Here is a 17,088-nt window from a genome sequence, read left to right as displayed (position 1 = left end):
TTTAAAGAATTTTGAGTTATAGAAGTGATATGGAGTGTAAGAGAGATGATCATAGAAGATGATAATATATTCAATTTTTTATTTGACATTTTTGAAAATCCATTTCCAAAAATGTCAATGAATGGTTAAATAAATTAATTCAATAAAATATGCGAATTAAATAGAGTTCAAAGATACATCTCTAACTACACCCAAAAAAATTTAGAAAAAAAAAGAGGTGATGGCTTGATTTACCAAGGATGAAGTGCTTTAAAGTAGGTCTGGATATTTATCTCCGAAAACATAAACACCTAAAAACAAATTTGGATTTTCAGGGTGGAAAAGAATTTACCTTGAAAATTCCACCTATTGAATATTTAGAGTAAACAATCAATTTAATTTACTTCATCTGTTAAGTAAACAAATTTAATAAATTGTAATATTCTGCATCACATAATACCGTTACATATTTACAAATTAATAAGGACTAACAGGATAAATTTTACAAAAAGATGGGAACTATTAGTCATTCTTATTTTGATTAGTTGAGAACGAAGTAGGATGAGGTGATGTAAATTCAAGAGCAAAATTGGTAGCTTAATCTATAAATATCATCACTAATTCACTACAAGACTTCAACACTAGTTTGAGTATGATGTAACAGTTCAATATTGACCTCTTTCAAGTTAGATGATAGCTCAAATTCAAAAACAAAAATTTGCTTAAGGACAACAAGTGTCTTTAAGGCGATTTGCAGGGAAAAGTTTACATAAGTCAGATTCCCTCAATCAGTCAAAAAGATACATTCATACAGATCAATGGGAAAGAAAATCCATGAGGCTAAGAGGCTTTCTTGGGAGGCGTCATGTTAAAAAGAAGGAAAACAACAGCTTTGATGATACTAATCTTGAACACTGATAGAGTGAGTATATATACCAACAAACCTGTAAGGCGCAAAACCGTTATTACACATATTATCCAATTATAACAGCAATTTGTACATGAACAAATAGAATTTAAAAATAAATCTTTACCAGTTTGAAGAGCAAGAAAATCAACATCAAAACTGCTTGTTTCCCGATTACTAAAATACTGGATAACCTACAGAAAAGTTTTCATACAATCATATGGGAATTTCTAAGCACAAAGCCAATTATCAGCCATAAACTTATGTGACAAATGCATTTGATATTTAAATGCAGACATAAAACTATCAAACCATAAACTGTACATAATGAAGGTTATCAGTATGGGAAAGTGCATTGTGGGAAAATCCAGTGAATTTTGTATGAATATTAAATAATTTATACATGCTGAAAAATAAGATAATATTCAATTGATTAAGCATTAAAAGATAATAAAAAAGCTTAGGTTTTAAGCCAAACCCAAGTAAATAAATACCTTAAAGAAAAAGTCAAGAACATTGAGCAATAAAATTCAAATCTAAATGAATGGCTATTTAAACAAAGTTTTTTTATAAGCATTTAGCAGTCATCACGACCGCTAATAGCTGTGATTTGGGCACTATGGTCGACACTACAGCCACCGCAAAAAACGGCGCCATTATAGATTTCCAGTAGTGGCCATTGGCCACTTCGCTGCCACCATTGCGTTTACTATTTACAACATCTTAAAACTGTGATACAACAAGTATAACATTACACTGATCTCTATATAAGAATTTGCCTGTACTATGATTGCAGGTTTATTCTTCTTCAGCTGAGCCCTCCTGGGATTCGGGTTGTTTGAAATGCACGGAACACTTTAGAAAAAGAATCATAAAACTCTCGTTACACATGACTAAAAAAAATCATTCAGGAAATTCATTTCTGATGCTTTCTTATTCAAGTTTCTCATGAAAATTTATCAAGCTTTTTCTTATAAAACTTCCATGAAATATTGACATTTACCTTCAACAGGGAATACTGGTTAGCAAGAGAAGCAGTGAAGAGAAGCATAGCTAAGGAAGATAGAATGGCATATAGTCTCAACAAACTCGACCGGCTTCGTCTTCTACCTTTCTCACAAAATTGGAAGAGATAGGTCATTTAAAAAGTTTAAATAAAAACTCAATAAAATAATAATAAAGGAGAGTAACGAACTCCAGGATTAGCAACCTAAATCCCCAATGATCAACAAAACAACACTAGCAATAACAGAAGAAATGGCAACTATATTTGTTGTGTCGTCTTTTTTCCCTTGTAAAACTGCAAATAGCACTCCTATTAACAGAAACAAAGCCTGCAGGGCACAATTTTAAATTCCAAGTCTATATCAGACAAATATAAGAAAGAAAATAGACAGAGTAAATAGATTCAGTTGTTTTCTTAGTAAATTCTAAAAGTTAAAAATAATAATACTATTACATGGTTATGAACCTATGGCGTCAATTGCGCACTAGAGTGGAATAGCAGGTGTAGCGCCTCTATAGTGGCCCCAAACCGCTATTATGTTTGTCAGAGCAAAATTCTTCAAAGACTTTTTAAAACCTTGTCGTTTAAAAGGCATAAATGCCAATTCCGACCTTTTAAAGAGTAAAATTATGTCTTTCATTGTCACGTTCTTGCTCAAAGACAATCCTTATGTTCTTCCTACTTTTGGTATAGTTCTGTTATGTTTTTCTTCTCTATTTAAGTTTTATTGCTATGTACTTTAGGTTCTTTAACTACTAAGTATGAAGGTCTCTTTAATTTTGCATTTTTTTTCTATTTTTAGCACGTTTTTACTTTGCACGCTGATTTTCAGTCTTTGTAATAACTATCCTGTTATCTGCTATACCGCTATAGCATTTTAGGGGATCAGTGCTACATGATGCTGTATGTGATTAACAACATAGTTATATACATTAAACAAACAAATAGGCATCATTTAGAAAGTCAAGAGCATCACAACATAGAACTACTCCTGGCTTGCAACAGAAACACCCTTAACTACAGTCAAATGAATCTTGAAGAGCAGAACAAAATAGTTGAACCACTTTGAACTGTTCACATTAAATTCATAACCATTCTTCATACAAAATAACTAATCATCAAGTATTCAAGTTAATCAATTAGTACTATATCGTAGAGTTATTGTAGCATAAGAACAAAAACAGTCAATTACCACAAAAAAATTACACATTTTTTTGCAAGGGAATATACCAAATGAAACATTAAAGACCTGTCATATCCAAAAAATTTAGTGAGAAGTCTTCTCTAAAATAAAAACGTGTCTCTAAATCATGTTTTCATAATTCAAAGGCCTATCTTTATTGCCTCTGAAACATGCTAGTAGTACTAATAAGAGTAAATATCAAAATTAGTCTCCCTGAAAAAAAAAAGAGACCTACATGGTCCTTGAAAAATGAAAAATATCAATTTGGTCCTAAAAAATCTTAAATAAGCTATGTCTGGGTTGATCGAACAAAATGGAGTGGGGCGGAATGAAACATAATAGAATAGAACGTAGATTCCACTCCATGTTTGGTTATTTTGTTAATAATATCACATTCCATTACATACACCACAAATTGGATAGAATAAAATGGAGGATTTGATGGAATGGAATTGGATTCCATTATGTTTCATTCCACTCCATCCATTATTTGCAAATTCAAACAATGGAATCTAATTAGTTCTCATTCCATTCTATTCCTTCACACCCAAAAAAAGTCTAAAGTACTCAATTGATAAATCCTAGAAAAACAGTAACATCTATTACATTATCATAAAAGATCAATACAATTATAAAAGAAAAACTAAATAAATAAAATCTATGGTACCTCAATGATAAATAGCACAGAGAGGCGATTCTTCCCCTTTGCAACAAGTTGATACCCTAGTCAACAAAAACACCAAAATGACAAAGAACAGTAAGAACAGAAACCAATTAAGCACAACTGAATCAAAAATTAACATTTTAGAAAAAAGGATTAGGGTTTTGGAGAATGGAACTGACTTGAATCAACGACCATACGGTAGGAATAATCAGAACCGTCGGTTCCAGTAGGCCTTCCCAATGTTGAATTTCTTTGCTGCATTTTCTTCTTAGATAGTTCCGTTTAAGATTTATACTCTTTTGAATTTTTCAATCAAACAGTGTCCAATTTCGGTTTTGAGTGAAAATGAATGATTAGGATTTTCAACAGAATTGTCATCTCAAAACAGTAGCATAACCCAAAATTAGAGAGAAGAGGAGGCTCACCTGGTAAAAAGATCCCGCGACGGTCTTGGAATATCTGTTACGGAGGTACACAGCGAAGAATACGACAGAGTTGCGGTGGCCGGAAAATGGGAAGTGGTGGCGGCGGTAGCGGCGGCGGTAGGTCAAAAGGAGAGGAGAACGCTTAGTTGATGAGGGAGAAGAATTGAAATGAAAGAATCTTTTCTTTTCCCTTTCTCTGGTCCGTGTTGGGGTGTTCAAAACCAGACCAACCCAATAGAAAACCGTAAATCAAACCAAACCGAAACCGCAAAAAACGGCATTTGGTTCGGATTCGTTTGAGTCATTTTTTAATAAAACCGCACGGTTTGGTTTGGTTTGGTTTGCGGTTTGTATTTTGCAAACCGAACTAAACCAAACCAAACCGCATTATGTTACAACCCAAAGTTCACTTATCCCACATCCAACCCAAACCTCAAACCTAGTATGTCTTAACCTTACAATTACAAACGATTTTCTCTTAATCACACTTAGGGTTTTAATTTCAACCTTCTTAAATCTCTCATATTAGTATCACACATTCTTCTCATCTTCTTTTCCATGTAGGTCTAGCATATTCTACTCTAATAAGTCATCTATTATGTTCTTTCTTTTTTATCTTTTATGTTACTATTTTCTCTTCCAATTACGTTTTTATTGCACTTTTCTTCTCAATCTCGCATCTCTTATGTTCTTTTTTTCATCTTCTCTAATCTCTCATCTCATATATATATATATATATATATATATATATATATATATATATATATATATATTATAATATATAATATATATATATATATATTATATATATATATATATATATATATATATATATATATTTATGTTTTATTATAATGTCTTTGATATTATTTTATGCTACTATTTATATTTGTCTTTTATTCCACTTTTGTCTAATCTGATTTTTTTGTATATTGAATGAAACATTTTTGTCTAAATATGATGAATTTTGATGTTATTTAGTAATGTATGAATGACTAAACACAAAGTTATATCGTTATTTATAGGAGTATATATGGCTCAATAAAAATATTATAAAAAAACGAACCAACCCAAACCGCATTGATTTGGTTTGGTTTGGTTTGGTTTTATTTCTAAAAGTCAACCAAACCAAACCGCATGCTTTTTTCTCTTGCGGTTCGGGTGATTTTTATCGCAAAAACCGCCCAAACTGCACCGTGAACACCCCTAGGTCCGTGCGTGTGAAAGTATGGGCCTCTATTGACCCATTAGTTTTAAGCTTAGATTTAATCATCTATTAAAACAGAAAATTATATATATTTTCTTACAAACGCAATATAGTTAAATAAATAGACAGCAAATTATAGTATTTAAGACTTAATTATCTTCAAATTATAGTATTATAATCTAAAGAACAACTTCTTCTATTTCTCAATTTTCTCTATATTTTATAATATTATTAGGTTCTATTATTCATGCTCTTATTTATCTCTTTATGTTATGCAAATATTTACATTTATGGTTATATATGTAACTTCTTTCATTGTTTATTGAAGTTTGTGAAATTGTTGTTGATGTTGTTGATGTTGTTGTCCTTTTAGGGCTTTTTTACCGAGATAATCCAGTTTTTCAAAAAAATTCCCAAAATACCCCAGGTTTCAGAAAAATTCCCAAAGTACCCCACTTTTAGGAGGAGTCTCCAATTGAATTGGCGACTCCTCTTAAAACTTGAATGGAGGCGCCAATCCAATTGGCGCCTATGTGTAAGGTTTAAGAGGAGGCGCCAATTCAATTGGCGACTCCCTTAAAAAAGCCTCAAATGACAAAACCTCCAACATGAAAGTTGTATATCTTTTCAAGACAATGAATTTGGACATAAATTTTGCATCATTTGGATTTTTTATGAGAAAGTAATGGGCACTTGAAGTTGGACTTCTGATTTTTTCAACTATTATCTGACCTATAATGTTTTGTATTATCATATGTGTTTCTTTTAGGATTATGAAATTTTGTCCAACATAACAATTGAGGTAGACATCTCAAACTTTCCAATGCACTTGGTCCCACCTCAAAATCATAAAAAATGAAGGAGTTAGGTCCTTGCGAAGTTGACCCAAAATTAGGGTTTCTGTCAAAATGACCTATAATGTTTTGAAATGAATGATGAGCTTCCTAGTTTCAAATGGATTTTTGATGAACACGAAAGTTGTTTATATGGCGACTCTTCTTAAAACTTGAATGGAGGCGCCAATTGGATTGGCTAGGGCAGGTGCCCTAGCCAATCCAGTTGGCGCCTATGTGTAGGTTTTAAGAGGAGTCGCCAATTCAATTGGCGAATCCCTCATAAAATGCCTTTTTTGTCTTATAAATAGATGCGTTGTGTGACCAATTATTCCACGGCTCATATAATCATTTGGCTATCATGTTTGGTGTTTGTCGCCGATACGGTAAGGTGATTTATGCGAGAGACAAACCTCAAATGCTGATGCTGTTTTGGAACATCACCACGTTTGATCAACTGAAGAGGGAGCTGGTTCGATGGTTAGATGGGAAAATACCAGAAGGGGAAAAAATCAGAAGTATTGAGAGACTTGACAGTATCTTTGGTTGGATGCGAATGAAGACTAATAAGGATGCTAGGGAAATGATGTTCGGTCGAGACGACATTATCTTGATTGTTGTAATCAGTTAGAATTATTTACGTTTTCAGATGTTTTGTACTGATGTTTGTTATGAAACTCGTTGTAACAAGAACTTAATGATATATAATGATTGAATCTTACAGAAATACAATGTTACAAAAAGCTTAAGATCTAGATGATGCTCCTTGATTGGGACAGTTGTTTTTGTTGTGTCCTGGTTGACGACAGATACTACATAATCTTATCATTTTATCTGTGGAATCCATCTCTATTCTGATACTTGTGTTGTTTGGCCTTCCTTTCTTATTTCTACGCATCTCTTCATTGTGCCAAACAATATCTCCTTCATATGGAGGCCAGTAATCCTCCATTGGTAGTACTGAGAAGCTTTGAGTATATACATTCATGATGGTGTTGGCCTTGTACACATCAGATAAATGGTTGTAAGCGTCTTGACGAGTATAAGCGCATGCTGCAATGACATGGGAGCAAGGTATGCAGAAGACCTGAAATTTTCCACAATCGCACCAACTTCTGTTTAGTCTAACAACGTAGGCTAAATTTGGTCTCCCCTCGTTGTTGCCCATTGTTTCCTGGATGCTGAAATTTTGTATATGATGGTCAAAGACTATTACAGCGTGTGTCGTAGCTTTGATGCTCTCCTCTTTCATGACCTTCATGCAACACTCACTGAATACTTGTCCGGACATTAACACTACACTCCATCTTTCACCTCTGGTTGCGAACATAGAAGCCAACCTATAATAGGTTGATCTTACCAAGGCGGTTATCGGCAGATTTCGAATTCCTTTGAAAACCCCGTTCATGCATTCCACAATGTTTGTTGTCATGTGGCCCCATCGACAACCAGCGTCAAATGCTTTTGTCCACTGCTCTACTGGTATGTTATTTATCCATCTCCCTGCGTCTTTATTAGACAGTCTAATTTCATCACGATAATATTGAAATGACGGTTGAGTTAAAGCATACCCAGCATTCACCACCTTCTTGCGAAGATTCTTATCTTTTATAGCACGCATGAAGTTTTGTGCAATATGTCTGATACAGTGGACATATGTAGAAGGAGGATCATGCCATCCATTGTCATGGTTGTTGTAGGCACTCTCAATGGCAGCATGTCTATCAGAAATCAAACATAGATTGGCGTGTGGAGCCACATGCGTTCTTAGATGTCAAAGAAAGAAACCCCATCCACCAGCCGTTTCACCTTCAACAAGAGCAAAGGCAATGGGAAAGACATTGTTGTTACCGTCTTGTGCAACCGCCATGAGCAAAGTACCCTTGTATTTTCCGTATAACCAAGTGCCATCAATTTGAATAATAGGTTTACAGAAAGCGAAACCTTTGATGCACGGGTCAAATGCCCAAAAGAGACGGTGAAATATTCTATTACCTATAGCACAGGTTCCGCCTGGCATCATTGTTGGCACTGTCTCCATAATTGCCACAGTTCATGGGACATATGTTTTTAGTGCCCATAAAAACCGTGGAAATTCCTTGAATGAATCCTCCTAGTTGCCGAAAACCTGTTCAACAGCCTTTGTCCTCGCAATCCATGCTTTCTTGTAAGATGGAGTATAATTATATGTTGTTCTGATATGGAATATAATTATACTCACCTTCACTGATGGGTCTTTATTTACCAATGGCAGAATGTCTTGACATATCAAAGCTGTGCTCAGTTTACGGTGATCTTATTCAACATTAGTTGCAACGCAACTGTGCGGTGGGTCTATTGAAGCGATCTCCCAAGAGTCATTTTTCTTCTTGTAAGACGCAGCCAAACGAAACTTACAAAGCATGTTACGACATTCGATAACATACCTTCTAGAATCAATGTGTTTCACTGTAAAGTCAGCAAAGTTGTTCATGTGGAATTTTTTTATTGCCAAAACACATTCTTCTTTGGTACGAAACATGTCTCCCACCTTTAATTCGCCTTCTGGTCTCGGATACGGATTATAGAAGACACTGTCGGATGTTTCATCGTCGTGAAGATCCATATTTGTCATATGTTGAGGCGGATTGTAGACATGACTAGGAGGTATTGGTGGTGGTTGATCATCATCTTCATCTTCGTTGTTCAGCATGTGATCAACCTGTATCTCGGTCTCCTCTTCTTCTTCATCAACAACGTCGACTTCTACTTCTGCTTCTGGGTTGAGTTCATCTGACCATTGTGCATCATCTTCACCAGCTTCATCCTGATCGGTTAGTTGAGACTGTTGAGATGGTATACATGGTTGTAGAGTAATGTACAACTCGATACAATTGTTGCCTGAATGTTCATGACTAACAAACATGTATTCAACATCTTCATCGTCTCGTACCTTAAGGGGGAAAAACTTGCATTGACCATTCTAAAAAAATATTGGATTTTGATATGTGATCTTTGACACAATACCCGATCCTATAAAGGATTGTATTCTTTTTTTCAAATGCAAAAAGGTTGCATTTCTCTTGATCGTGATTCTAATGGTATCAGTGTTTCGAAAACAAAAACCATGAAGCTCAGACTCAAAAGTTTCACCGTTGCAGTGAACGTTGACACTGTATAATGATGAAGATGACATTGTGGAGGATGAATGTGAGTGAAGTGTCTTGGATGTTGATAGTAAGACACTTAAATAGATGGTATCAGTGTCTCACATGCTAGCTAGTTCTGAGATGATGTGTCGGACATGCAAGCTAGTCTGAGATGATGTGTCAAGCATGCAAGCTAGTTCTGAGATGATGTGTCAGTCATGCAAGATAGTCTGAGATGATGTGTCAACCATGTAAGCTATCAAGAAGTGACTCTTCAGCATGCAGGAGACAAGACAGCCACGTGTCGGACATGTAAGATAGTCAGAGATGATGTGTCAGTCATGCAAGCCATCAACAAGTGACTTGTTTGTTAGACGGTGTGGCTAGTGATCGAGAGGGGGGGGGGGGTGAATAGATCACCTCTTTAAAATTAAACGGATTTAATGTTTTATCAGAGTTTTCAAAGTTGGCGGAAAATTTCAGTCCCGAATCGACTTCCGTCTATTCTGAACCGCTACTAGAAAACCGGACACGCGAGTTTAATGCTGGATTTGAATAAGAATGACAGAAACTATTAACACCAGATTTTAGCTAATTGAATGCACTTATCATTAAAGTCTATTTCCAATGAATAAAACCTAGCTAACAATTTTGTCAAACAGTTGGTGTGTGTGTAATCAATAATGAACAGCAGTGAAGTTTAGTTAAAGAAGTTTTCTTGCCACTGCTGTCTTGCAAACGGAACAATCACCACACACTAACTGAATTTGCAAAACTGTTGGAAACGTAAAAAGGAGTAAGGGAAGAATACAATACGCAGAGATTTGGTAAGGAAGTTCCCCACGTCTTCCTCGCGTGTGGGTACGTCTCCCTCTCAATTTCAAATGAAATTGAGAACTTTGATTATCAATTACTGCCGAATTCGTTGATACAAGGTTATGATACAAAGACAGAATTCTAAATTCCAAGAACTTCTTCTTGTATGAAACCTCCACTTGATCTGAGCACGATCAAGAATTTCCTGCACGAAATTGCAAACAATTCACCGGTTCCACGACCTGCTTGCGAAATCCCCCGATCTCCAAACGCAACGTTGCGGCTGAATCTGTTCTGCAAACGTGACTAACAAACCCGCAAGAACACTCCAGTTCTTGAAGGACAAACCAGTAGGTTTTTCCTTGAAACCCCCTTCAATCTTCAACTCAGCTAGATCCTCGATCGTTCCACTGAAAACCCTCAGCTAGATCCTTGATCGTACCACTGAACGTTATCTCGTTGATCCTTTAATCCAAAGAACAAGAATGATTATGTGTTGATGTTCTTGAAGAAAAGTGATTGAGAAGATGAAGAAGATGAAGTCTCTTTCAGGTTTCTATCTGCTCAAGAAACAATTGCTGCTACACACTGCTTTGATCTTGTGTTCAATTGTTTTTGCTCTTCGAATTCGTATTTTGCACTGCTGTCACAACATCTCTTATATATGCTGAAAAACAGAAACTGTTAGAGCACAAAACAGACTTATGCATTGATACATGAGAGTATGCATCGATGCATACTGTAAGATAAGTGAGTTTTTGGTGAATTGAATTAAGCATGGATCGATGCATAATTCGTATGTATTGATGCATATGACATTTCCACTAACATGTATCGATGCCTAATACGTATGCATTGATACATAGGCTGTTTCAACTGATCATGCATCGATGCAAGGATCGTATGGATCGATCCATAGAGCATTTTGCCTTTCATGTGTCGATACATGACTCGTATGTATCGATGCATACTGAACAAAAAAAGTTTTGTGATTTACCACATGCTGTATGGATTGATGCATAGGCTTATGTGTTGATGCATACTGATACAAAATGGATTTTATGTGTTATTTTAAGAGATGTATCAATGTAGGTCTTTATGTACAGTTATGCAACAATAGAATGGGATAAAAACACAATAAAAACACAAATGTATCATGTAATGTAATGCACAGCCAACATTTGGATGATGATCACACAATTTGCTATCATTCAAAATTAATTCAAAGTAAAGAATTTTCTCACAAACTCCCCCTTTTTGATGATGGCAAATTCTTGGCAAGATGTGTGATACTCCCCCTGAGTTTGTGCATATCTGCATTTTCTCCCCCTTTGTCAACATCAAAAAGAGGAAGAAACATGTTTATCAAGGTAGCATGTTGTAGCAGGGCATGGCAAAAAAATTGATAAAAAGCTATCATTCACAAAGTAAAGAATCATTCACAAAGAATGACGAATAAGGGCAATAACAATAGAGATAAATAGAAAGTGAAAAGCATTTAATGATTCGAACGAGTTTAAGAATTACATAAGCTAAACCATATATCGTGCAACAAAATAAAAACTTGAGCAATATGAGATGAAATGCAGTGAGATGAAATGATGGTGGGTTAATTGGGATTGTGGCCACCACAAGACTCCTCATCATCTCTGGCAGGATCTCTGTAGCTTGGCGGAGGCGGAGGAGGAGGCATTGTGTCTGGATTTTGGCCCATGAAGGAGTATTGCCTAAATCGGTCCTGAACTTCAATGCTTCTAAATCTGTCCATAATACTAGGATTTTCGCGGCAGTCGTCCATAAAGCCAAACATTTCTGGCTGGAATAGTGCGTGGAGGCATGGTGATGTGAGATTTAGGGTTTTAGAGAGAGTGAAGATGAGGAAAATTAGGGTTAGCCACTGGTTTTGCGGTTTTTGAGGACAGATGATATGAAGTCTTGAGATAGGAAGTGATAGGGTTGGCTGATGTGTCGATGCATGAGAGAGAAAAAAATGCATTTAATTCAAATATCATCAGTATGTGTCGATGCAAATGGCCATGGATCGATGCCTATCATTCATTTTTGTTTATAACAGGTCTGTGTATCGATACATGCGATGGATGCATCGATGCATCCTGAACCAGTTGTTTTAACAGAAGTTGAAATCCAGAGTATATGGATCGATGCATACATGTTTTGTGTCGATGCATACTGATGCCAAACCAGATTTTAATGAATTTTGATGCAGTATGGATATGCATTATGCACTATGTCATGATGGTTATGCCCAAGAAAGATTCATAAGTCAGATTTTTAATGTGCAAACAATATAGGCAAACAATATATGCAACCAAATTTATATCAACGAGAGTAAGAACATTTGTTCTAACATACACAACCACTAAGCAGTAAGAGAATTGTAGAAAGGAGTGATATTACCTCTGTTGGCGTAATCTTGTGATGGATAATTGACATCTAAAACGAATCTTATCAACCAAGGTGAGGCATAATATAATTAAGAGCCAACATGCTTAAGACATCAAATAAGAAAGATCTAAGATCCCTAATTCACGACGAATGTTGAAGAAAGGTTCCGTTGCCAAAGGTTTAGTGAATATATCAGCAAGCTGATTTTTGGAGTCAACGTGCTCAAATACAACGTCTTCTTTTTCAACATGGTCGAGAAGAAAGTGATGTCTAATCTCTATGTGTTTAGTACGTGAGTGTAAAACAGGGTTTTTAGTAAGGTTTATGGCACTAGTGTTGTCACATTTTATAGGAATACGTTTGAGTTGAATGTTAAAATCTTGTAGTTGCTGCTTCAGCCATAAAATCTGAGCGCAACAACTACCGACTGCAACGTATTCTGCCTCTGCAGTTGACAAAGCCACAGAAACCTGCTTTTTGCTATGCCAACTTACCAAGGAATTTGAAAACAGGTGACATGTACCACTTGTGCTTTTCCTATCTGATTTGCAGCCAGCAAAATCAGAATCGGAGTACCCTACTAAACTACAATCACTTCCTTTGGAATACCAAAGCCCATATTTAGGTGTTCCGTGAAGATATCTAAATATGCGTTTAACAACTTTTAGGTGTGATTCCTTAGAATTTGATTGATAGCGTGCACACATACAAACACTAAACATGATGTCAGGTCTAGAAGCAGAAAGATACAAGAGAGATCCGATCATACCTCTGAACTTTTTGACATCTACACACTTACCATGCTCATCCTTATCTAGATTTCCGTTGGTAGGCATTGGAGTGTCAATTGATTTTGAGTCATTCATTCCAAAGCGCTTGAGTAGTTCTCTGCAGTATTTTGTTTGACATATTGCTGTACCCTCACCAAGTTGCTTAATTTGCAGTCCTAGGAAGTAATTCAGCTCCCCCATTAGACTCATCTCAAATTCACCCTGCATAACCTTAGAAAATTCTTCGACCAAGTGTATGTTAGTTGAACCAAAAATTATATCGTCTACATAAACTTGAACTAAAAGAATGTGCTTTCCTTTGTGTTTAATAAAGAGAGTATTATCCACTTTACCTCTTGAATATCCATGATCAATTAGAAATTTGCTAAGCCTTTCATACCAAACCCGAGGGCTTGTTTAAGACCATACAAGGCTCGTTTTAATTTGTAAACATGATCTGGATTTTCAGCATTTTCAAAACCAGGAGGTTGTGAAACATATACCTCTTCATTTATGACACCATTAAGAAAAGCACTCTTTACGTCCATTTGGTAAAGCTTAAAATCATTAGAACACGCATAGGCAAGCAAAAGACGTATAGCTTCAAGGCGAGCAACTGGAGCATAAGTTTCCTCATAGTCTATGCCCTCCTCTTGGTTATACCCTTGTGCTACTAAACGTGCCTTGTTCCTAGTAATCACTCCGTTTTCATCAAGCTTATTTCTAAAAACCCACTTAGTGCCTATGATATGATGATCTCGCGAACGAGGGACAAGTTCCCAAACGTCATTTCTTTTAAATTGATTAAGCTCTTCTTGCATGGCCATTATCCAAAATTCATCAATCAAGGCCTCTTTGGCATTTTTTAGGTTCTACTTGTGAAACAAACGCGAAGTGAGAACAAAAATTACTTATCTTAGAACGGGTCATTACTCCCTTTGAAATGTCTCCCAAGATGTTGTCAATGGGATGGTCTTTTGAGGATTTCCAAGCTGTTGGAAGATCATTCACTTCAGCTGTCTTTTCTTCCTCATTTTCTTCATGACTAGTATCTTCCTCCTTCTCATGGGCAGCTGTTTTGGACTGATCAGTTTCCTCAACAGCTTCCTTGAGTATGTCTTCTGTAGATACCCCTGCGTCATCAAAAGAAATACCTTTTCCGACATTTTTCGGATAAGACTCATCAAAAGAAACATGAACAGATTCTTCAACAGTAAGTAAACGCTTATTATACACTCTATATGCTTTACTTGACAGTGAGTAACCAAGAAAGATACTTTCATCCGCTTTTGCATCAAACTTCCCAATATTTTCCTTACCGTTATTCAAAACAAAACACTTACAACCGAATACGTGAAGATGTGACAAGTTTGGTTTTCTTCCTTTCAAAAGTTCATAAGGAGTTTTATTTAAAATAGGGCGAATTAAGATTCTGTTTAAAACATAACAGGCTGTGCTGACAGCATCAGCCCAAAAGTATTTTGGTAATCCACCCTCATTAAGCATTGTTCTTGCCAACTCCTCTAAAACACGATTTTTACGCTCCACAACGCCATTTTGTTGTGGAGTTCGAGGAGCTGAAAAATTATGCTCAATACCATACTTGTCACAGTACTTCTCAAAGTGATAATTTTGAAACTCACCACCATGATCGCTACGAATTGTAACTATTTTGGAATTCATTTTGTTTTGGGACAGATTTGCAAAATTTTTAAAAGCAGAAAAAGTTTCATCTTTGCTATGAAGGAATATAGTCCAAGTAAATCTAGAATAGTCGTCAACGATTACAAAACCATAGTAATTTCCACCTAGGCTCTTTGTCCTAGAAGGTCCAAAGAGATCCATATGGAGAAGCTCAAGGGGTCGTGAAGTTGAAATTACATTTTTAGATTTAAAAGAGACCCTCGTTTGCTTTCCCATTTGGCACGCGTCACATAGGTGGTCTTTTGAAAATTTTAGTTTTGGTAGACCGACTACTAGATCCTTAGATACAACCTTATTAAGCAAATCGAAATTAACATGCGCTAAACGTCTATGCCAAAGCCAAGAATCATCACTCAAGGTGACTAGACATTTAGTACTTGTTAAAGGTACGTCAAAAAGGTCAAGCATATAGATATTGTTTACTCTTACACCCTTAAACACAACGTCCTGTTCAACATGTTCAATTATGCAGCAAGTTTTTGTAAAAGAAACTTTATAGCCCATGTCACATAATTGACTTATGCTTAACAAATTGTGTTTAAGTCCCTCTACTAGATGGACATTAGAAATAGTAGTGGTGGAGGGATTACCTACACTACCTTTGCCGAGTATAGCTCCTTTGTTATTATCTCCATAAGTAACATATCCCTTCTTCTTTGCCTTGAAGTCTATAAAAAGCGATATGTCACCGGTCATGTGCCTTGAGCAGCCGCTGTCAAGAAACCACCTTCTATCTGCGGAAGCAAGGCACTCATCCTACAATATCAAAAGAGAGAAGTTGGTACCCAATTTTCATTGGGTCCAAGTGGGTAAGTGCTAACATGGTTGCCTTTTGGCTTCCATTGATAAATACCTTTAGGAACAAGAAATCTCCTAAACTTGCATTTCTCAATGGTATGGCCAGCACGACAACAATAATGACATAAACCATGATGATGTGGTTGTTTATTCTTGTTCATTAAATCCTTTGGAATGAAAGAGTATTTTGCATATGGTGGATTTAACGACTTCTTAAACAACCTAGAGTCAACGGGATAAGTGACCTTAGGTTGCAACGCTTTTTCTAATTTGACCTTAAGAGTGTTTACCTCTTTTTGCCAAATATGACAAGCGTCACAATACCTAACTCTACTACATCCATCAATGTCAATATCTTTTGAATTTTCTGCAATACTATCTTTCAACGCTTCTAAATCATTTTGAGCTTTGTATACTTTTCCTTCCAAAAATGAAAAAATATGTTTGTCAGAAGATAGTCTTTTAAAAGCATCTACAGCTTCATTATGCAGTTTTTCAAAAGCTATTTTTAGTTCGGAAAAAGACATAGAAGAGAAATTATTGTAATAGGCTTGTTTTACCTTTTTGTCATTGTTTTTCTTCTTGTGGTAGGACACATTTTTTGTGTGAGCCATAAGGCACAGATTTGCGGCTTCATCACCATCACTTGAGCTTTGTTTTGCTTGATGAATCACTATCACTTTCCCATGCAATGTACGCTCTTCTTTGTTTGTTGTACCCTTTTGGTGAAGCTTTTCTTTGATCCTTATACTTCATAGGGCAGTCCGTTTTATAATGTCCAGATTTACCACAATTAAAACAAGATCCTCTTCCTCTACTCTTCTTGTTCTCTTCTTGTTTCGAATCTGTAGATTGTCTTCGAAACTTCATGATATTTTTGTCGGAATGCTTGACTCCATTCTTTCGAATGAATCTATTATATCTCCTTACAAACAGTCCCATTTCCTCATCATCCGAATCTTTGTCACTACTAGAATCATTTTCACTTTGCTCTTTTCGTGAGGACTTAGAGCTAGAGGCCACAAGAGCTATTGGCTTCTTCTCTCCCTCTTTGTCTCTTTTCTTCTCCTTTTCCTTCTTACTTTTGTTCTCATATTTTTCAAGACTTTCCAATGCTTGTTGATGTTCTTCCAGCTTTCCAAACAAAGTTGTAATCGTAAGTCTCGTTAGATCGTTGGCTTCCTTAATTGCTGTTACTTTAGGTTGCCATTCCCTGCTAAGACACCTGAGAATTTTATTAGTAGCAATTTCATTGGAAATAG

General features: G+C 35.9%; 1 protein-coding gene across 2 annotated transcripts; it reads right to left on the bottom strand.

Moving 5' to 3' along the window:
* Positions 1 to 555: 555 nt before the first annotated feature.
* Positions 556 to 4,369, bottom strand: LOC127119258 (uncharacterized). 2 transcript variants are annotated; one of them, XM_051049457.1, is made up of 7 exons: positions 4,165 to 4,369; positions 3,919 to 4,035; positions 3,743 to 3,798; positions 2,097 to 2,220; positions 1,890 to 1,996; positions 1,014 to 1,080; positions 556 to 923 (listed from the first exon to the last, which is right to left on the bottom strand). In XM_051049457.1, exons 2-7 carry the CDS (start codon positions 3,998 to 4,000, stop codon positions 820 to 822), a joined length of 540 nt encoding a protein of 179 aa, XP_050905414.1. In that variant the 5' UTR covers positions 4,001 to 4,035; positions 4,165 to 4,369; the 3' UTR covers positions 556 to 819. The 2 variants fall into 2 exon arrangements, with proteins under 2 accessions (XP_050905414.1, XP_050905415.1); XM_051049458.1 differs by having other exon boundaries at positions 3,919 to 4,003; positions 4,165 to 4,363.
* Positions 4,370 to 17,088: the final 12,719 nt, after the last annotated feature.

Source organism: Lathyrus oleraceus, chromosome 2 (genome assembly GCF_024323335.1).
Source record: "Lathyrus oleraceus cultivar Zhongwan6 chromosome 2, CAAS_Psat_ZW6_1.0, whole genome shotgun sequence".
In the NCBI taxonomy this organism is placed as follows: Eukaryota; Viridiplantae; Streptophyta; class Magnoliopsida; order Fabales; family Fabaceae; genus Lathyrus; species Lathyrus oleraceus.
The sequence above is the reverse complement of the archived record's forward strand: the minus strand, read 5'-3'. Positions and strand labels throughout refer to the sequence as shown.

Coding starts and splice junctions, on each gene's coding strand:
- LOC127119258 (XM_051049457.1), bottom strand. CDS start 4,000: ATGCAGCAAAGAAATTCAACATTGGGAAGGCCTACTGGAACCGACGGT. Junction 2,221..3,742: donor CTGTGCTATTTATCATTGAG/GTACCATAGATT, acceptor TGTGCCCTGCAG/GCTTTGTTTCTGTTAATAGG. Junction 924..1,013: donor TTTTCTTGCTCTTCAAACTG/GTAAAGATTTAT, acceptor TGCGCCTTACAG/GTTTGTTGGTATATATACTC.